The 21,554-nt window shown below is 43.2% G+C and overlaps 1 protein-coding gene across 2 annotated transcripts; it reads left to right on the forward strand.

Annotated features, from left to right (window-relative positions):
• The first annotated feature begins 13 nt into the window (after positions 1-13).
• On the forward strand, positions 14-20,333 carry UBR7 (ubiquitin protein ligase E3 component n-recognin 7). 2 transcript variants are annotated; one of them, XM_042944149.1, is made up of 11 exons: positions 14-298; positions 2,131-2,264; positions 2,792-2,852; positions 4,572-4,667; positions 6,999-7,052; positions 7,528-7,633; positions 9,952-10,160; positions 10,329-10,478; positions 11,055-11,217; positions 12,243-12,304; positions 18,058-20,333. In XM_042944149.1, exons 1-11 carry the CDS (start codon positions 149-151, stop codon positions 18,148-18,150), a joined length of 1,278 nt encoding a protein of 425 aa, XP_042800083.1. In that variant the 5' UTR covers positions 14-148; the 3' UTR covers positions 18,151-20,333. The 2 variants fall into 2 exon arrangements, with proteins under 2 accessions (XP_042800083.1, XP_042800084.1); XM_042944150.1 differs by lacking the exon at positions 2,131-2,264 and having other exon boundaries at positions 146-298.
• The last annotated feature ends 1,221 nt before the right edge of the window (positions 20,334-21,554 follow it).

Consider the following 21,554-nt stretch of genomic DNA (forward strand, 5'->3'; position numbering starts at 1 on the left):
TTTGTCGGAAGTTGCTCCTCCCCCTTCCTTCGCTTCCCTTCCTTGAGATTGGTTCTTAGCGCTGGGCCCCTCCTCCTCCGGCCACGCCTCTCGCAGCCTCTTTTCCCGCCTCCGCCGGGCCGAGCGGCGGACCCGCTGACAGTTGAGGATGGCTGGGGCGGAGGGGTCGGCTGGGCGGCAGTCGGAGCTGGAGCCCGTGGTATCGTTGGTCGACGTACTAGAGGAGGACGAGGAGCTGGAGAATGAAGCGTGCGCCGTATTGGGCGGCAGCGACTCCGAAAAGTGCTCCTACTCGCAGGTGGGCGCGCGGCCCTGGCCTCGCCTTCCCCGGGCTCCCGCTGAACCTCCTGTTCCCGACCAGACTTGCCCCATTCCCGCGTGTCGCGGCCCGGCTCCCCTGGGGTGGTCCCAGGCCACCGTTCGTCGTAGACTTCCCCATCCCAGGCCCAGCTGCCCTTAAACCTCGGTCTCCTGGTTCCCTTTCTCAGCTTGTTTCCAGCAGGGCTCCCCTCCTCCCTCGGTCTTCCTCCGTCTAGTCCCTCAGGATTCTCCAGGCTTTGGCCCTGGGACCCCTGCTCTTTCCTTCCTCTCCTTCTCTTCTCCGTGCCTTGGTTGCTTTTCAGAAACTATCCCCTTGACCGCTCAAATCCCGACATCTTTGTCCTTACTTTTCCCATCCTAAGAGTGTTTATTTGGAACCGAATGGGAGAGTCGAAGCAGAGTTAAAGGAGAGAGCTCTGGATTTGAAAATCTCCCCGAGCTGGGCCCCTTGACAGCTAATCCTCTGCAATTTAGTTTGACAAGTACAAGCTGGTAGGCTTTTTGTTGTTGTTGTTGTTTTTGCGAGGCGAAGCAAGTATGGTGTCTATCTGCAGTCCGCCCCCCATGGAAATAGACCGGAACCACGACAGCAGGTGGCACTGGTAAAGGAGGGAGGAGGGGAGAGGATTTGCTTGAAGGGTATATTTGGCATTTGGAAGACGTTATGAATCAGGATTTGAGGGGGTGTGTTGTAGTGTTTGGTGACTCATCCTATGTTTCTAGGTACAAAAATGGAGAAAGGTGGGTAGAAGAAAACTTTACACGGGATGAGAATTGGTAGGAAGAAGGAGGTTGCCTAGCCCCAGGGCTGGGGGTGGGTGGGATGGCAATATTGGGGGATGAGGTGAGAGACTTGGGGTCATTATGTGGTGTGGACTGAGCTCATAATACCAGTTGTCATCTTGACCAGTTGAGTTTAACCCTGCCCAGTGGTTAGATTGTTGAAAAAACCTGGGATCCACAGACAGACCCAGATGTTGGCTGGTATTTTAAAACCTTTGGTCACCACTAAAACAACTTTTTTTTCTGCTTTCCTTAAAATGTATGTAAGCTATTTTTGAAATGTGGTTAGCTTTATAAATTGGACTTCGTAAATTTTTTCTTTTTACTTTAGTAAAATATATGGAAAATGCACAAATCATTTGTATGATTTGTGGAAAAAAGTGAACATATGCATGTGTGTAGCCCCCAGATCATTACTGGCATCCCAGAAGCTTCGCTGCCTCCCTCCTTCCTGGAGGAGGGTAACCATTGTCAAGATTTCCAAAAGCTTTGCTGATCTTTTCCTTCAACTTTTAATTGTGAAAAAATTTAAATCTACAGATAAGTTGAAAGAATACTTTTATGAACACCTGTGTGCCTCTTCCACATATTCACTTTTTGCCACATTTGCTTTTATCTCTCTTCTCTATGTAACTCCGACCCCCCCATCTCCCCTACCCCCCACCCCCCCAGACCCCCTCCCCGAACCATTTGAAAATAAGTTGCAGACATCATGACACTCTAAATACTTCAGCACGCATCTCCTAAACTCAAAAGGATTCTTGCATAAAATGCATTGATCTTAATTGTAAGTGTGATATTGCTAACATAAGCCTGTACACATTCTCTTACATTTTCATGTGTTAAGATGTTGGTGCAGGCCAGCTGATTCTTCTTTTCAGCTGCCTGAGAATTTTAAACTATCGTTGTAAGAAAACATCGTGTGAAATGAGCACTACCATAGTGCATATATAATGACATAAAACATGTGACAGTGTTTTGGCACTCTCTTGTGTGATTATTCTCCTTCCATTTTGTGGCTTTTAGGGCTCAGTAAAGAGACAAGCACTCTATGCGTGTAGTACTTGCACCCCAGAGGGAGAAGAACCAGCAGGAATTTGCCTCGCTTGCAGTTACGAATGTCATGGGAGTCATAAACTATTTGAGCTATACACAAAAAGGTGAAAACAGAGATTGGTGCCGGATGCTTTTTAAATGTTTAGATTCGTTTCCACCTGTGCTTTTTTCTTGTTTTTCCATTTAAAGTAGTTGTGTACTGGTAAAATTTAATATAATTGTTTTATATAATTAGAATAGTTTTTCTGGAGGGCCTTTTAATATAATTATTACACCTGAAACTAGTTTTACCATATATGTTAACTAGAATTTAAATAAAAACTTAAAAAAAAAATCAAATATAATTATTGCACAAACTCAAACTAGTCATCCTTCTTTGTCATTATTTTACTTGTGCGTATATGTATGTGTGATATAAATATTTATTTCTGTGCATGTTAATTTCCCAAACTGTTAAATCTTTTATTCTGTGCTTGGAGAAATTTCAAATTGGACATATGAACAGCAATCAAGGTCACTTTTTAGACCCTAGAAATGAGTTGAAAGGGCAGGGGCTGTGCAATACATTTAAAGAGTAATTCATTAGATTTAAAAGAAAAACTAAAATTTGGCTCTCCCTCATTTTTTTCAGAAACTTTCGTTGTGATTGTGGAAACAGCAAGTTTAAAAATTTGGAATGCAAATTATTTCCTGTAAGTGAGCAGTGTAAAAATACATTGAAAGTAGCTGAGATGGATATTTGCCAGAGGGGATAAAAACCATGCATTTTCCAAAAAGGAAGTTTTTATGCTTATTCTTTCAAGTAGGCAAATTGGTATTAGACTGTATTCCATTTAAAAAAAAAAGACTGTATTCCATTTTTTATTTTATTGGAAAACTAACCTGTTCAGAGTCTGCATTACAGACTGTAATATGAAAGATTTTGGTGGGAATGTTCTTTAATGTAACTGAGGTTTAATTATGTTGGTTGTGTTCATCCTTTAAGGCTTTTAAAGTAAAGGGTATAAAAAAAATTTTTAAGGTTTATTTTATTTTTGAGAGAGAGAGAGAGAGAGAGAGAGAGAGACAGAATCCAAAGCAGGCTCCAGGCTCTGAGCTGTCAGCACAGAGCCCAACACGGGGCTTGAACTCATGAGCTGTGAGATCATGACCTGAGCCGAAGTTAGACGCTTAACTGACTGAGCCACCCAGGCACCCCAACAAAGGGTATAACTGTAAAAACTGAATTAATAAAACTTGGTAATAATGAATGTGAGCTAGGTGCACAGGGATTTTTCACTGCTTTAACTATACTTACGCAATAACATTTACTGAAGTAACAGAAACTAGAATGTCAGGGATTTTACATTGTTCAGTCATAATTGCTAAAACTCTCATGCTTTTTCCCTCCTTTGAAGTTTATTTTTAGACAATTTCCTTGCTTACTCTTTACTGTCTAATAACCTGGGAACTTTGGCTATCACAGCTTGGCATTAAGAAGTACTTTGGGGTTCCTGGGTGGCTCAGTCGGTTGAGTGTCTAACTTTAAAAAAAAATTTTTTTTTTTTTTTAACGTTTATTTATTTTTGAGACAGGGAGAGACAGAGCATGAACAGGGGAGGGTCAGAGAGAGGGAGACACAGAATATGAAGCAGGCTCCAGGCTCTGAGCTGTCAACACAGAGCCCGACGCGGGGCTAGAACTCACGGACCGCAAGATCATGACCTGAGCCGAAGTCGGCCGCCTAACCGACTGAGCCACCCAGGCGCCCCTTGAGTGTCTAACTTAATTTCAGCTTGGGTTGTGATCCCGGGGACGTGGGATCGAGCCCCAAGTTGGGCTCCACACAGAATATGGAGCCCTGCTTAAGATTCTCTCTCTTTCCCTCTGCCCCTTTCCCCCACTCGCAAGTTCTCTCTAAAAAATAAATACATAAAAAAAATAAAAAAGTACTTTGAAATTCTGGGTTATAGAGGTTGATGATATAATTTTATCAGCGTTTTGTTAATGGATGTATTTGGTTTCCCCAATTACTACAAAGAAGGTACAAAAAATCAAATTTGCTCTCTGTATCCTGGAAAAAATATCCTTTTGATAGGAGTGAATTCTTTTTCTTTGTACTTTGAAAGTTAAAAACCAGCTTCTGGGGAGGAAGATATTTAATGCAGAAATTTATTGAATGTATTAATGTTATACAACATGAGATACATGATATTTTATTATTATGTCATGGTATTTTTTATATTTTACTACAATATATTGATGCTGTGTTATAAATATATGTAATATATGTTTTTATAGTATATTGGTGTTATAAAAATAATGTATACCATATGTGATATTTATATGCGACTTATAATTTATACTTTCATGATGCCTGAAATTATAGTTAAAATTAGACCATATTACATATTGAAATGAATATCTTTCAGGACAAAGCAAAGATAAATTCTGGCAATAAATACAATGACAACTTTTTTGGATTGTACTGCATTTGCAAGAGACCTTATCCTGATCCTGAAGATGAGGTAAGGCAATTGGAGGTTAATTGGAGGTTAATACCTCTAGCCTTCACTCCTTAGCCTGTTGTCCAATCTGGGCCTTTGTAGCTGTTCAGAAGGGATTTGGGGATTGCGAGAGGATTCTAGGTTTATCCTTTCTTAGGAGTCTGTGCTGGAGCTGTAACTGGTACAGATCTTGAGTGTTCTTCTCATTCTACATTACAAGAATGAAGTATTGGGCAGGACATTCTCAAGGCCAGTGCTTTCGTCCTTCCTCTCTCTCTCGTTGCCTGCCTGCTCCACCGCCAAGCACTCTCCAAACAATGACTTTCAACTTCTTGCCTCCATGGAAGAAAAGAAATGGGGTGTACAGACTGGATCCTCAATTCAAAGTATACACAAAATTAAAAAAAAAAAAAAAAAAAGAAGTATACACAGAATTTAAAAAGAATTTTTCTTCCTCACTCCGTCGTACTTCCCAGATATAACCACTGTTAACACTTTTTGGTGTGTATGTTTTTAGACCTGTTTCGGTCCCCACATAAGTGATGTGTGTTTCAATTTGTAGTTTCCTTTTGACAAAAGTGAAAATTCCGTGTGTTCACTTTTGCAACTTGGTTTTCTCACTTCTCAGTATATCATTGACTTGTTTCCATGCTAAAGAGCACAAATCTACCTTGTTCTGATCACAGCCAAGTACTCATAATTTGACATGCTATAAGTTAGTTACCTAAATGTTCTGTAGCAGACTGGTCCGGTCTCTTTTTTCAGTATTCTAAAGAAAGCTACAGTGGACATCCTTATACCGTAATTTGATTCAGTAATATTCCTGCAAGTATTTATGGATACTTAGAGGTAGAACTGATGAGACATAGGATATTTATATTTAAGATTGTGTTGGGACACCTGGGTGGCTCAGTTGGTTGAGCATCCGACTCTGGCTCAGGTCGTGATCTCATAGTTCATGAGTCTGAGCCCCACCTTGGGCTCTGTGCTGACAGCTCAGAGCCTGGAGCCTGTTTCAGATTCTGTGTCTCGCCTCTCTCTCTGTCCCTCCCCCACTCATACTTTGTCTCTCTTTCTCGAACATAAATAAACATTAAAAAGAAAATGCTTAAAAAAAATAAAATTGTGATCACCTCTGTCAAAAGAGTTCAGTCGCCAACAGTAGGTGATAGTGGTTTTTTTCCCCAATACTCTGTCAGCCCTACATACTACCAGTCTTTTTAAGTTTTGCCATCTTGATAGATGAAGAGGTGTATCTTTTTTCTTTTCCCTGATCATGAATGAGAGTATGCATCTTTCATGAGTTTATTGAACATTTGTAATAACCTATCTGAATTGTCCTTTCATATCCTTGGCCCATATTTTGACTGGGTTGGATTTTGTTGTGTATTTACTGATTTGAAGGAGTGCTTTATGTTTAGAAAAATTAGCCTTCTGCCTTCTTCCTTGCTTGCTAGTTGTCTTGGAACTGTAATTATTGAACCAAATTATATAGAGGAACAAGTTGAAGATATCTTTGAGTTAACAAAGATAAAACCTTAAAACTTGATATTTTAAGGTATGGGGTAAAGTGTTATAACACTGTTAAATCAAAAGACAAAAAATAAGATGCCAAATAAATTGATCAAGGTAGAAGAAAGAATAAAACTGCTTTATATATATATGTATATTTCATATATGTGTGTGTATATCTGTATTGACATATATATAGGCATATATGCTTTTTTCCCCCTTTGAGAAGTTATAATAGGGAAAGGACAGAACAACATTGGGATATTAATCAGTAGATATGAAAGTCTGGGAATGAAAGGAAAATCATTCCAAAAACAGTCTGTGCCCTATGGTATATCATTTTCCTAGGGCCAGAATCTAATTTCTTAACTAACTCAAATTAGGGAAGTTGTTGCTGTCCATATTAGCAAGAGACTGTTTATAATATTTACTTTTCAGTTTAAGTAAAGTGAAGGGCTTGAAGAATGTGGGGTTGCCACATTCTACATTGGTCAATCCACCTCACCTTCCTGGGTCTTGGTTTTCACGTAAAATGAGATGTTACTTATAAAGTCTTGCGAGAGTCAGATGCCAAGTAACCAAAGTGGACCAGCTTTGACGGTTGTTTCCAAAGTGCTCATCTCAGTGTAACCTTTCGGCAACATCAGTTCGTGTTGAGTGAACTTCTTTGGCCCTGTGACCCGCTATTTCTCCCTGGCCCCTTGACTGTTGGCATGTGCATAGCCGTCTCACAGAATCGGTATAGAGAATTTAATATATAGTTCTTCCGTTCGCTGGATTTACTTCCGTGTCCCAGAATTCATTGTAATCATTAACACACAAACTGCTTTTCCGTGTTAGATTCCGGATGAGATGATCCAGTGTGTAGTCTGTGAAGACTGGTTCCATGGAAGGGTAAGGAAAGCTTTTTACATTGTTGTTTTTTTTAATTTTTAAAAATGCTTGGTTTTTTGAGAGAGAAAGCATGCACGCACATACACATGCATGGAGGGAGGAAGGGCAGAGACAGAGGGAGAGAGAGAGAATCCCAAGCAGGCTGCATGCTCAGCACTGAGTCCGACTCAGGGCTCAATCTCATGACCGAAAGATCATGACCTATAAGATCGTGATCTATATCGAGTTGGACATTTAACTGAGTGAGCTACCCAGGCGCCCCAGCTTTTACTTTTAAAAGGTATTATCTGTACAGAAAGAAAAAAGATCTCTTCTTGCTTCTTTTTGAATTGTGTTATATTTTACATTATAATTACTCTTCTAAAAAGAAATTGTAAAGATACGATCCGTGTTCTGTTGCAATATTTGTTTATTAAATAGCATTTTGGACAACTTGGAGACTACAGGGAAAATAGTGGCTTTTCTGTATTCACAGCATCTTGGTGCCATCCCCCCCGAGAGCGGGGATTTCCAGGAGATGGTGTGCCCGGCTTGTATGAAGCGCTGCCCCTTCTTGTGGGCTTATGCTGCACAATTGGCAGGTGGGTATCTTGCGGAGTTGGTGTGCCACAGTCTCGTACTTGTGAAATTTCTCTGTTCAGTCCAGAATGAACAGTCTGGACTGTTCGGTCCAGAACAATCTGCAACTGTTTTTGACTGGACTGCAAGGTGTAGAAAAAGTGTAAGATAACGTTCCTTCTCCACAAGGTGCTTATAGAATGGTTGGGAGACTACCAAGAACAAATCTATGCTTAAATAACATGAGGCAGAGGCTGGATGAGACCAGAGTTAGGGAAAATGGAGGCAGTTTTTGAATGGGACTTTGAAAGATAAATAAAACCAGAATAAGTTGTTCTTTTTTTAATGTTTGTTTATTTTTGAGAGAGAGAGACAGAGCACAAGCAGGGGAGGGTCAGAAAGAGAGAGGGAGACACAGAATATGAAACAGGGTCCAGGCTCTGAGCTGTCAGCACAGAGCCTGATGCGGGGCTCGAACTTAGGAACAGCAACATCATGATCTGAGGCGAGGTCGGATACTTAACCGACTGAGCTATCCAGGCTCCCCCAGAATAAATTGTTCTTTTTTTAAAAAAAAATTTTTTTTTTAATGTTTATTTATTTTTGAAGGAGAGAGAGACAGAGTGTGGGGGGGGGGGGGGCGGTTGCAGAGAGGGAGGGAGACACGGAATCTGAAGCAGGCTCCAGGCTCTGAGCTGTCAGCACAGAGCCCGATGCGGGGCTTGAACTCACAAACCATGAGATCATGACCTGAGCCGAAGTCGGTCGCTCAACCAACTGAGCCACCCAGGCGCCCCATAAATTGTTCTTAAGTATAAGATATGCTATTGGTTGGGAGATGTGGGGTATAGTTTGTTACCTAGTACTTTTATTGTACCCAAAGAAATTGGCCCAAAACAACTGATCAGCAATGGTCTTGAGGCATTATTTAATTTTACTGTTGATGCAAATGTGTTACTTAATTTATTTTTAGAGTGGCAGTTACTCATAGTATCTGCTGCTCTGACCTCATAATTTCTTGCCCCTGTCACCTTCAGGGAACATTTTACCACACAAACTGCAAACAGCACAGCCGTACCTAAAATCTCACCCTACACTTTTGATTTGTCTCAAAGTTCTTTTTTTTTTTTTTTTTTTTAAGCATTTAAGTTTCGGTTTTTTGTCTGTTTTTCAAGAGAGAGCATGCGAGTGGGGGAGGGGCAGACAGAGAGGGGAGAGAACCCCAAGCAGGCTCCATGTTGTCCTCGCAGAGCCTGACGCAGGGCTCCATCTCACAGAACGTGAGATCATGACCTGAGCCAAGATCAAGAGTCGGACACTTAATCAACTGAGCCACTTAACCCCCGTCTCAAAGTTCTTAAACTTGGTGCGTCCTCCTTGTGTTCCTACCCTTCTCAGTTACATCTCCCACTTTCCACTGGACCTGTATCTATATCTCATTTGTTGGGTTTTCTTAATCAGTCTTCCCCCTGTCCCTTCATTTCCTTGTCTGTCAACAGATGGCCTCATTTCCCATTAAATCGAAGTGCCATCATTCAACATGAACTTCCCCATCATTGCTCTTTTCTTTTTGACAGTATTTCTGGGTCTATATCCATCCTTTTTTTATTCCTTCCTCTCATCGAGAAAAGCTGGTGGTTTTTTCAAAACTACCCTTCCACCTGTGTTTATAGTTAAACCTCTTCCTGCTTCTTGCTTCTTGAGGTATCCTACCTCTTTTTACTGTCTGCAGTATTTTTCTTTTTCCTTTACATAGAAAATGCTTAAGTAGTGATTGGCATTTTTATTTTTTATGTTTTTAATATGTATTTATTTTTAAGAGACAGACAGTGCAAGTGGGGGAGGGGCAGAGAGGGAGGGAGACACAGAATCCGAAGCAGGCTCCAGGCTCCCAGCTGTCACCCCGATGTGGGGCTTGAACCCACAAACCATGAGATCGTGACCTGAGCCGAGGTCAGAGGCTTAACTGACTGAGCCACCCAGGCGCCCCTGTTTTTTTTTAATTTTCAATTTTTATTTATTTGTTTTTAAAGATTTATTTAAGTAATCTCTACACTGAATGTGGGGCTTGAACTCATGACCCTGAGATCAAGAGTCACCTGCTCTTCCAACTGAGCCAATCAGGTGCCCTGTGACTGACATTTTTAAATGAACTCTTCAATTATTTGAACTCTGGATTAGGTAGGCATAACCAAAGGAAGAGTCGATAATTCCTTTCTCATTATTCCAGAGATTAAGGTTGACTTGCTCTTTTTCCAGATTCTGAAATCTTTTTTAATCAGACTAAGTGATTTCACTGTCTATGGATATGTGTGTGTGTTTGCTTTCATTGAACCCACAGTAACCAAAGTATCTGTGGAGGATGATGGGTTGGTGCTGAATGTTGATGGAATAGGTGATCAGGAAGTCATCAAACCTGAAAATGGAGATCATCAAGATAGTACCCTCAAAGAGGATGTTCCAGAACACGGAAAGGATGCTGTCACGGAAGTTAAAGCAGAGCAGACTAACGAACCATGTACCAGCTCTAGTTCTGAGTCTGATCCCCAGGTAACATATGAAGTATAAGCCATCAAAGAACTAAAGCTTAAGCAAAATTGCTTCTGTAAGCTCTGTAGCTTTGGATCTCAACTGTACCCTTTGCCCAAAGAAATTCCTTTATACAGTCTAAACTGTCAGAGTGTAAAAAACATACTTCAAAACTTAATTTTATTTCAGACCGCACTTAAGAATCAACATCTCAACACAGAATCACAGTCTGGCTGCAGACTTCAGGATCTTAATGCTAAGCAGTTGATAAAGAAAGACACTGCCACCTATTGGCCCCTGAACTGGCGTAGCAAGTTATGTACCTGCAAAGACTGTATGGTGAGTGACTGATCAAGGTCAATGTCACTGTGTTTTACGGACTGATGCCTAGAATAAGACTTTCTGAAAAATATATTTATGAAATTGATGTTAGCTCTGTAGAGAACTTTAAAATGTTTCATATTAAGCAAATTTATGAAATGCTCTTTGCAGTCTGAATGCTTGTGGGAGAAATTAAGAATCATGCAGTACTTTTTATTATCTTCATTTTAGTGGAAAACATAAATTTTTATCTTTTTCATATCATAGAATTTGCTTGGGAATAAAAATTACTTGAAAGTTCCAGTAAATCAGTAGTTTTCATTTTTTAATTAAAAAAAATTTTTTTAAAGGTTTTTAAATAAAGATCTTTTAGACCATACAACACCTATTGGGAAGTTGGGAGATTACTAAAAGAGATTTGGGCAAAAAGAATAAATCATTCAAGCAATTCTGTACTAAAAGGCTCAGGTTTTTCTGGCAATTAATGTAAAAAAAAAATTAAATAAATTTTTAGTGATTCTCAGCTCTTGAGAATTGACTTTCTGAGAATGATATACATATGTTCTAATGGGAAACTGGTTTTATTTTTTGAAGAAAATGTATGGCGAGCTAGATGTCCTGTTCCTGACAGATGAATATGACACAGTTCTGGCTTATGAAAACAAGGGCAAGGTTGACCAGGCAGCTGACAGGAGAGACCCTTTAATGGACACCCTTAACAGCATGGACAGAGTCCAGCAAGTGGAACTTATTTGTGGTAAATGCTGTTTGAACAAAAAGTCGTGAAGTTCATAAAGTTTCTTTCACTGTTAAAATATGTGTAAGGAGGGCTACTAACACCTACAGTTTTAATTTAATACAAAAAAAGCTTAAAATTGGAATTAGAGAATAGGCTTCAATTATGCTTATTATGCTTGCTGAATTGTAGCGTTGCTGGGTATTTAGCTGTGATTACCACTGAATCAGAGTTAGGTGCTAGAATAATTACGTGCTTGAGAAACCTTAACATGCTGTTTTGATTCAGGATAGGTGTATGAATATGGAATAATAGAAAATCAATTTCTTTGTGCATCGATTTAAATAGTTTTCATGGAGCATCACGTGTCCTCTTTTTGAGCAAAGCATGTTATCTTTTGGATGGTTCTTGAGGTTGCTTTAGTGGTTCACAGGAAACCACCAGAGGAGAAAATATCCCTGAGCCCTTAATTGCAGGCTTTTACATTTTTCCCCCCAGCATGCCCAACTGATTTTAGTAATTTCCACCCTGACTACTCAGATGCCACCACCTCTGTGGCATTGATCGTTTCTGTCTTTTATTTTTAACTATCTGATTAATTTCTTTTGCCTTTATTAGACTAAAAGCTTTTTGAGGATGGAGGCTGCATTTGAAGGATTTTTGTAGCCCTCAGGGTACCTCATACGTAATAGGAACTGTTAAGTGAGTGAATCGGTTTTGAAGCTTATAAAGTTTGAGGAGTCCAAGATTATTTCCATTACTAGAATTCCAGAGAGATAGGAAACCTTTTAAAAAAATTCTTAGCTAATATTTTTGGAATGGCAAGTTTTTTGAGTTCTGTTTGTTCATTTGTTTTAAGAAGTAGGGTCCTCAATATCAAAATGAAAGAACTTGTGAGAAATTGGAAGCAAGTTTCCATGCATGTTTCGCTTAGAGAAAGTTTAAAGTATTAACCTACTCAACTATCAGTGGAAAAGATGCACTTTGTTTCTAAAGGCAAATGACTTGCCTAAAGTCTATGTACCTTTTTTGTTGTTTTGATTTAGAATACAATGACTTGAAGACCGAACTTAAAGACTATCTCAAGAGATTTGCTGATGAAGGCACGGTATGTATGTTGCATTACAGAATTTTAATCATAGCTCTGTATGTTTTGAATAAACTGTTCATTTTCTTGGATGAAAAAATGACCATATGTCTTAACCTGGATCCTTAAGAGGTGACTGCGGGCCGAGCAGAGGGGAATCAGGAGCAGGTGGTGAAACAAGGACCTGGCCTCACTGGGAGTCCTTCCAGCCCTGGGCTCGAGGGGGTCAGAGGTGGAGCAGCCACACAGGGTCTGCAGAGTGTGCTTGTGGCTGAGGGGAAGGCCAGGACGTTGGCAGAGGTCCTTGGAGGAGGAAGAACAAATGATCAGGCAGGGAAAAATTAATTCCAGGCCCCTTATTTTGGACTTTGGATTCTATAGTTTGGAATAAAAGAACTTCAGAATTTGAGACCAAAACATTTTTCTGGCTAGTAAGAGAGTCTGTCTACTTTTAAGGGTGACACTGATTCTAAAATGTATAATATTTAAAATAGTCTTGGGGTGCCTGTGTGGCTCAGTCAGTTAAGCAACTGACTTCGGCTCAGGTCATGGTCCCGCGGTTCATGGGTTTGAGCCCCGTGTCAGTCTCTGTGCTGACAGCTCAGAGCCTGGAGCCTGTTTCGGATTCTGTGTCTCCCTCTCTCTCTGCCCCTCCCCAGCTCACACTCTCTCTCTCTCTCAAAAAAAAGAGTAAACATTAAGAAAAAATTTTTTAAATAGTCTTCCAGATGAATTTATAAATACTTGCTCTTTACGATTCACATATTTGTGACAGAATTTTTTCATGAAATACTTTTCTGCCTTCCAAAGGCAGATATAAAACAAAATTTAACTTTTCTTGGTCTAAGGCTGTCCTTATGGACAGTTGATGCTTTGTTCTGCTATGTCCAGACACAGAAATCAAGTTAGATGTGGGGGTGGTGGGTGCCAAGGAAGTATGCTGAGACTTTCTTTTTCTTTTTCTTTTTTTCTTTTTCTCTTTCTTTTTCCTTCCTTCCTTCCTTCCTTCCATCCTTCCTTCCTTCCTTCCATCCTTCCTCCCTCCCTCCCTCCCTTCCTCCCTTCCTTCCTCCCTTCCTTCCTCCCTTCCTTCCTTCCTCCCTTCCTTCCTTCCTCCCTTCCTTCCTTCCTCCCTTCCTTCCTCCCTTCCTTCCTTCCTTCCTTTCTTCCTTTCTATGCTTATGTATTTATTTTGAGAGAGGGAGAGAGAGAAAATCCCAAGCAGATGCCACACTGTCAGCACAGAGCCCGACGCAGGGCTCGATATCATAACCGTGAGATCACGACCTGAACCAAAACCAAGAGTTAACCGACTAGACACCCAGGTGCCCCAAGACTTGTTTTCTTGGAAGGAGTCTCTGCCATGTTGCTTAAGGCCACTTTCTCCTTGCTCGTGAATGTGGGAAGAACTTGAAACTGCCTGGGTGGACAGGGTCACAGTGCTGCCTTTTTGCAAAATGAGTTGTAAAGTCAGAAGTTGAGTTTTCTCTTTAGTAGATTTCTCTCATTTTTTAGAGGATGTTCTTCACAGTCACTGTGAACATCCTCCTGCCTCTCAGCAGTTCTTAAACTACAGTTATTCCTGTCCCTCTGGTTACTGCAGACTTCTGTTTCTTCTTGCTAGAACTAAGAATGTTCGTTCATAGGTGTAACTGTTTTTAACCTTGGCACTGTTTTTTTGTGTTTTTTTTTAATGTTTATTCATTTCTGAGAGAGAGCACGAGTGGGGGGGAGAGTGGGAGGGGCGGAGAGAGGGGGACAGAGAATCCCAAGCCGGCTCTGAGCTAACAGCAGAGAGCCTGATATGGGGTTCAAACTCATGAACCATGAGATCGTGACCTGAGCTAAAGTTGGACTCTCAACTGACTAACTAAACCACCCAGGCACCCCTTGGCACTATTGTTTTTGTTTTTTAATGTTTATTTATTTTAGAAAGAGAGAGAGTGTGAGCAGGGGAGGCGCAGAGAGAAGGAGACACAGAATCTGAAGCAGACTCCAGGCTCCCAGCTGGTCAGCACAGAGCCCGACGTGGGGCTCGACCCCATGATGTGTGAGATCATGCATGACCTGAGCCGAAGTCGGATGTTTAACCGACTGAGCCACCAGGTGCCCCTTGGCACTTTTGTTTTTAATTAAAGTATAGTGTTACATTAGTTTCTGGTGTACATTAACCTCTGCATTATTGATGGACATTTGAAGTCTTTCAAATGTGTCAAAGCATGTGTGTTCCTGACTCTAGGACCTCTGCTCTTGTGCTGTTTGTGGTCACAAGGCTCTTTATTGATTTGATTACACATAGTTAAAATCATGTAAAAGATATATTTCCAATCACATTTGAAACAAGCTATTTTTTTAAAAAGTTTATTCATTTATTCTGAGGGAGAGAGTGTGCAAGCAGGGAAGAGGCAGAGAGAGAGGGAGAGAGAGAATCCCAAGCAGGCTTCCTTTTCCCAGTGCAGAGCCCAACACAGGGCTCAATCCCGAACTGTGAGATCCTGATCTGAGCTGAAATCAAGAGTCCAACACTTAACTGAGCCTCCCAGGTGCCCCTGAAACTAGCAATTTTCTTCAGTCTTAACCTGGATCTTCAACTTAGGGATCTCTGTCATCACTAGGGCCGCTTTTTATCTGATATGATGAGTTAAAAAGACAGAAAAATATATTTGTTTATTGTTCCATGACATTACTAATTAGATCCTTATAAAAACAAATAAGAACCTTAAGTTGGAATAAGGTTAATCTACTTTGGTTGTATTTGTCCACATAAGATTATAAGTTCTAGATGTTCTTAGATAATGGACTGCCTTTTATGTTTGTGTCTGACTATAAAAAAAGAACACTTAGGGGCGCCTAGGTGGCTCAGTCAGTTGAGTGTCCCACTTCAGCTCAGGTCATCGTTCTGCAGTTCATGAGTTCGAGCCCCACATCGGGCTCACTACTGTCGGCCTAGGGCCCGCTTTGGATCCTCTGTCCCCTTCTTTCTTCCCCACTCCCCCACTCATGCTCTCTCTCAAAAATAAATATTAAAAATGAATAAAATTAAAAAACCACTTAGAAACTACAAATCTTCTGAAAGAAACCAATAAAATGATTTATTACTGAACCCCAGTATTTATTCCTTAACATTCTACTCTGCATGTTGGCTGTGACCGTTTGAGGGTCTAGAAGCTAAAAATTGCACGCTCTGATTTGCGTGCTTTTAGGTCCCCTCTCCCAACATCTTTGCAGGAAAAATTCTTTTTTTGCCTTTCAGTGTTTAGTGTTGGTGATCCGAAGTAGGGACAGATCCTTCGAATTGGAATTTCCAAGTGTCCTATATATTAGCATTTCATAAGTGTGAGTTTCCACGCCATTTAGCAAATACATTAGAGCTTTGTGGTATCGCGAGTATCTTCAGTGTCTAGATCTTGACTTTGTTAGGGGTTCTGAGTCGTCACTTGTTGACCAGCTGTCTCAGCCTTGGTGCTTGTGAAATTGATGTATCAGTCTGTGCCGTTCTTCCATTTAGAGGATTAACGAGGGTCTTCCCCCAAGGAAGTTACTCGAGTTGACATTGCTGTTTGTGTAAGTTAGCGGCACTTACTCTTGGGGAGCGAGAGGGAGTGTTTCGCTTTACAGCCAAGTATTTACCACCTCCTTTCCTTTTCTCTCTCTCACTCTTGCTCACCTGCATTGACTGGGCTTCTTTCTCTTTCCCTCCCTCTCCCTGCCCCTCCTGCATTCTTTCAGAACAATAAGAATGTGTTACCTTTGTAATTAAAAAGTAAATGAACACCTGTTTCCTGTGATAGACTGGAGGCAGCTATGGGGTCAGATCAGCTGGCGGAGCACTCCTGGGTGAGCCGGGGCTCCTGTCAGCTTTTCCCAATTTACTCTTTCATCCATATTGTCCCTTTGTCTTATTTTCTTATTTCTAGTGTTTTATTTTGCTAATATCTTGAACACCTTTGTATGATGCTGTAATCTTTTTCCAGTGAAACAGAAGACAAATTTCTCATTGCATAAAGTGGATATTCCATTTACTAAGAGTAGTTGCTACTTTATTTTTTGCCAGTTATTCTTTTTTTTTTTTTAACGTTTATTTATTTTTGAGACAGAGAGAGACAGAGCATGAACGGGGGAGGGTCAGAGAGAGAGGGAGACACAGAATCCGAAACAGGCTCCAGGCTCTGAGCTGTCAGCACAGAGCCCGACGCGGGGCTCGAACTCACGGACCGTGAGATCGTGACCTGAGCCGAAGTCGGACGCCCGACCGACTGAGCCACCCAGGCGCCCCAACCAGTTATTCTTTTTATGTGGCAAACACCTCTAATTTTGGCCTCCTGAAGAGGAAAAGTGTTTTGGCTCCTTTTTCTCATTAAAGAAGAAAACACAAATCTCAAAGCAAAACAGACTTTGTTTCCTGTGGGTACTCACATGGAGCTGAAGGATGTTCCCAAGAGACAGCTGTGGTCCTGGGCGAGGGCAGTGGGCTTGGGAGACCTTCAGGCACTTAGTTAAGAACTTACTACGTGGGGCGCCTGGGTGGCTCAGTCGGTTATGCTTCCAGCTGCGGCTCAGGTCATGATCTCACAGCTCATGAGTTCGAGCCCCATGTCGGGCTCCGTGCTGACAGCTCAGAGCCTGAAGCCTGCTTCGGATTCTGTGTCTCCCTCTCTCTCTCTCTGTCCCTACCCTACTCATGATCTGTCTCTCTCAAAAATAAATAAAACTTTAAAAAAAATTTAGGGGCGCCTGGGTGGCTCGCTTGGTTAAGCGTCTGACTTCGGCTCAGGTCATGATCTCACAGTTTGTGAGTGTGAGCCCCACATCGGGCTCTGTGCTGACAGCTCAGAGCCTGCTTCAGATTCTGTGTCTCCCTCTCTCTGCTCCTCCCCTGCTCACACTTCGTCTCCCTCTCTTTCAAAAATAAATAAACATTAAAAAAAAAATTTAAAAAGAACTTATTATGTGCCAGGCAGTGTTTCACAGGCATTAAATCCAATCTGATCTCCCATCCCGTTAGATAGGTGCTGCTTTTATCTCATTTCGTGTGAGGAAAGCGAGGTGAGTGAAGGAATCCACTCTCGGCACTGTTCTGCCCTCCTGGCTGTATGGCTCTGGCCCAGCCCGTGTCTGTGCGCCTGGATGAATGAGCCCTCTATAGGATGGAGATATATGATTAGTTACACATTCAGGTCATTCTTTTTTCTTTTTCTTTTTTTATTTTTTTTTTAACGTTTATTTATCTTTGAGACAGAGAGAGACAGAGCATGAATGGGGGAGGGTCAGAGAGAGGGAGACACAGAATCCAAAACAGGCCCCAGGCTCTGAGCTGTCAGCACAGAGCCCGACGCGGGGCCCGAACTCACGGACCGTGAGATCATGACCCGAGCCGAAGTCGGCCGCTCAACCGACTGAGCCACCCAGGGACCCCCAGGTCATTCTTTTTTAAAGTCTACTTATTTATTTGGAGAGAGAACATAAGCAGGAGAGAGACAAGGAGAGAGGGGGAGAGAGGGAGGGAGGGAGGGAGGGAGGGAGGGAGAGAGAGAGAATCCCAAGCAGGCTCCATGCTGTCAGCGCAGAGCCTGATGCAGGTCTTGAACTCACAAAACGGTGAGATCATGTTGAGCCGAAATCAACAGTGAGATGCGCAACCAACTGAGCCACCCAGGCGCCCCTAAGATAATTATTACCAGCAGTGTTGTTCAACCTGTTTGTGATTAGCATGCCTGGTTATTGCCGCTCTGTAACGCATTTCCCTTTCCTGGTCTTTGCTGTTTCCTCCACAGGTGGTTAAGAGAGAGGACATCCAGCAGTTCTTTGAAGAATTTCAGTCAAAAAAGAGGAGGAGAGTGGACGGGATGCAGTACTACTGCAGCTAGATTGGACGATGGCACCTGCTCAGCCAGGCCACCGCCAAGGCCACTTACTGTGCCCGGAATAAAAGAGGCGTTTCTCGCATCTGGTCCTGTTCCGGCCTCTCCTTGGAGAGGCCTCCCCTCCGGCCTTTGAGCTTCCTTTCCTCCTTAACCACGGTCGCCACAGTGTGTATGCCGATTTCACAACCAGCGCCCTCTGACTCCGCTAAATGCAGCTCATTCCACAGACTGCCGGCCCGCCGCCCGACTACCAGATAACCCCCAGGTTATTCGCTTAGAAGTTTTAAGAAGTTCGATTTGGTTTTGAGACAGTAAACTAGTTTTTTTTTTTTTTCCTAATGATTTGTTCTTTAACTCCTGAACGTGTCTACTCTGCCACAGAGCTGTTGTCTCCCGGGACCCTCGCGGTGGGGGGGCACGGCGGGAGCGTCCTTCCTGTCTGCCACAACCCCTCTAGGTCCCTCACCCCTCCGATCGTGGTGCCTTGGGTCAGTGCTTCCTCAGGCCCGGTCTGCCTCTTCTCCCACATCCCTGCTTTCGCAAGCGTGGTCACGGCTTAGAGGGTGTCTCAAAACTCGCCTCCTCTGGGCCCGACCTCCAGCGGAGTCAGGGCTGATGGTTTTCTGGGCTGGACGTCTGTCACGGGCGGGGAGATTGGCCGATGGCAGGACCGAGGAAGCCAACCTCTGTTATGATTTTTACTAATAAAGTGAAAACTTCATTCACAATTCCACTGGCACTAGATATTCGAATTTCAGTACTGTAGTGCTCACAGGGCTTCCTGGAGAAAATTCGCCAGTGTACTAGTCCCTCTGCTGCTGCCTAGAAAATAGACCGGGTACTACCCTGTGAAATCTTAGTGGTTTACAAAGTCCTCTGGATTTCTTTATCTTATCAGGGATATTCATAAGCATATATTAAAAACAGACCTATTTTGATATTGTTCTGTTACGAAAATGTTATGAGAACCCCAATAAATTATTAATTTCCCCCTTAAATCTGTGCTGAAAGAAAAAAAATACTGGTTTAGCTTACTTCTAGCGAGCAGGGCAGGGAGTGCCCTGTTTTGGAAGAGGCAGAGGGTATGTGAGAGACTCCAAACAAGGCCCCAGGCTGCAGGAATGATGAGCTTTATGTAAATAAATGTTAATGTCCACGCCTGGTTCTCTGATGACCATGAGACCCGCTTTTGAAGAACCTTGTGGAATGTTGTATTTTAAGGGGAAGTCCTTTCAGTTGGTATGAAGTCTCTTTACAGCCCTCAGTCTATGGGGAAAACACCTTTGATAAATGCAGAGTCCTCAGTTGCTGTCCCTCTGGAGCAACACGGTCTCTCCGGACAGTAGAGGACCTGCTTCAAGGTATGTGACCCTAAGCGTCGGAGCCTTTGGGGCCACGAGTGTACGTTGATTTTCCTTCGTGTGTCCAGCAGTCGCATGTACCCGTCCTGGGGTGAGATGAACCCGGCCTACAGGACATCAGGGCCTCAAAGAAATGGTCCAACCGTGGTTTTCTGCATCAAGCCTCCTAAGTACAGATCCCCATGGAGAGTGATGTGTGGAGCTAGAAGGCCTTCCGGCCACAGGAGGTGCCCGTGTGCCCTGAGCCGGCCTTGCAGAAGGGCCGGGTTGAAAAGCTCGGGGCATCTTTGAGGCTGGTTACGATCCCCAGCCCGGGAACCCTGTTCCAAGTCTGAGGATTTCTGAGCGCCCTCTGCAAGGTTGCGCTAGTGTGCTTGTTGTGGTCCGAAAGTTTCTATCTTCTCAAACGTTTGCTTTAACTGCCAGGGAGTTTCTTGCTCCGATGACAGGTCAGGACCAGGTCTCGGAGGTGACGCGTTACTGCGCAGCACGATAATACGCGTCACCCGGGGCTGAGGGGCTCGTTTAGAAAGGTACTGCTCCTCCTTTTACATTAACCAGAAAACCTCTTTTTTTTTTAATCTGTGTTCACAACTAGTTTTCTTATTGACCATAATGGACTGTCTCTTCTTGTAGAGACTGATTTTGGCCAACATGTGGCAGTTGATATCAATGCATGTTTTATGCCGAACGAGAATACGATATTAGTTGCTTTTAAGGAATTCTGGCATCGTACGTGCATTTTTGTAGACTTGTTACTGGACTTACAGTTACATACTTCGATCAGGTTTCTGTAAAATTTAAATAAAATCAGTTCCAACAAAATGTGGCTTTTCAGATCGTTTCTAGTCATATTTAAATGTGCGTAGCCTCCCTCTGCAGGTAATAAGAAACATGAATATGATGTGAGTATTACAGCAGCTATTCCTGCCCTGGCGTCCTGCTCCAGCAGAGGGACCGGTTCATTTCTCCCCTGCTGTTCTAGAAGATGTGGCCTGATCTGAGGTTTGCCAGCAGGGCTCCTGCGCTGCCCTGGCTTTATAACCCCTCCTCGAGGGAGGTTCCAGGACTCCCGCTGGGGCCCCAGGGAACAGGAGAACCGAGCAAGGCGCTTGGGTTGCGACCAATGGCAACATGTTCAGGTACTGCTGTGTGTGGAAAGAGAGGCCAGGCGCCCACAGTCTGGGGAAAAGATGAGGTCCACCGTCACGGTAGCTCTTATTTCAAAAGTAAACATGAAAACAGACCAAAAAGCCAATGTAGAGGCCCATCTTTGGCCTCATCCCAGATCTTGCTTCTGTGGAAATTATTCAGACTGTGGTCATCACCCGCGGTGAGTTAAGCTCGCGAATGAAGGGCTGTGTGTGGCCCCAGAACCGCCCACCTATCTGACAGCTGGGGATTAGATTCCCCTCGGTGCCAGGAAAGCCGCAGTTCTCCCAGCTCCCCTAAAGGACTCTGGTGAAGCAGAAGGAAATTGAGAGCAGTCCAAGTACTGCAGGACCTTGGCGGTGACCTAGTTCAGCTCCCCAGGGGAGACGAGTGTGGTCTGGGGAACATGGGACGTTCAGGAAACCAACCCAGTTCCCGGCAGCCGGTGACGCTGTCGCCCAGTCAGGTCACCTTGAAGTGGCTGCTGGATACGAGCCTTGGTCTGAGGAGGCACCTGGCATTTGGCACTGGGCCAAAGCCAAACGTGCCTCACTTGCCCCCCTGAACCACTGGGCGTTAGATAGTCTTCTGCTTACGGTCACTGGACCCCTCGGTTAGAAGGGACCTGAGAAGTCACCCAGCCTCACTTGTCAGGACAGGAGGTCCTCCCTCACGGATGAGCCTCGCTGGCAACCTATGCTGGTCTCGGCCGCTCGGCTCCCTTGTCTCCATGCTGTTGGTGACAGTGCCCCAGTTTTCAGTTCGCTCTCTGCTCCCCCGCCCCTGCTATGTGGTTGAGGTTCATTGATCACACCTCTCCCAGGTGCCGGCATCAATCTTCTAAGCACTGGAGGGGTCAGCCTTTGGAGGGAGTCGACACCATGGAAGGCAAAG

This window comes from Panthera leo, chromosome B3, assembly GCF_018350215.1.
Source record: "Panthera leo isolate Ple1 chromosome B3, P.leo_Ple1_pat1.1, whole genome shotgun sequence".
NCBI lineage: Eukaryota > Metazoa > Chordata > Mammalia > Carnivora > Felidae > Panthera > Panthera leo.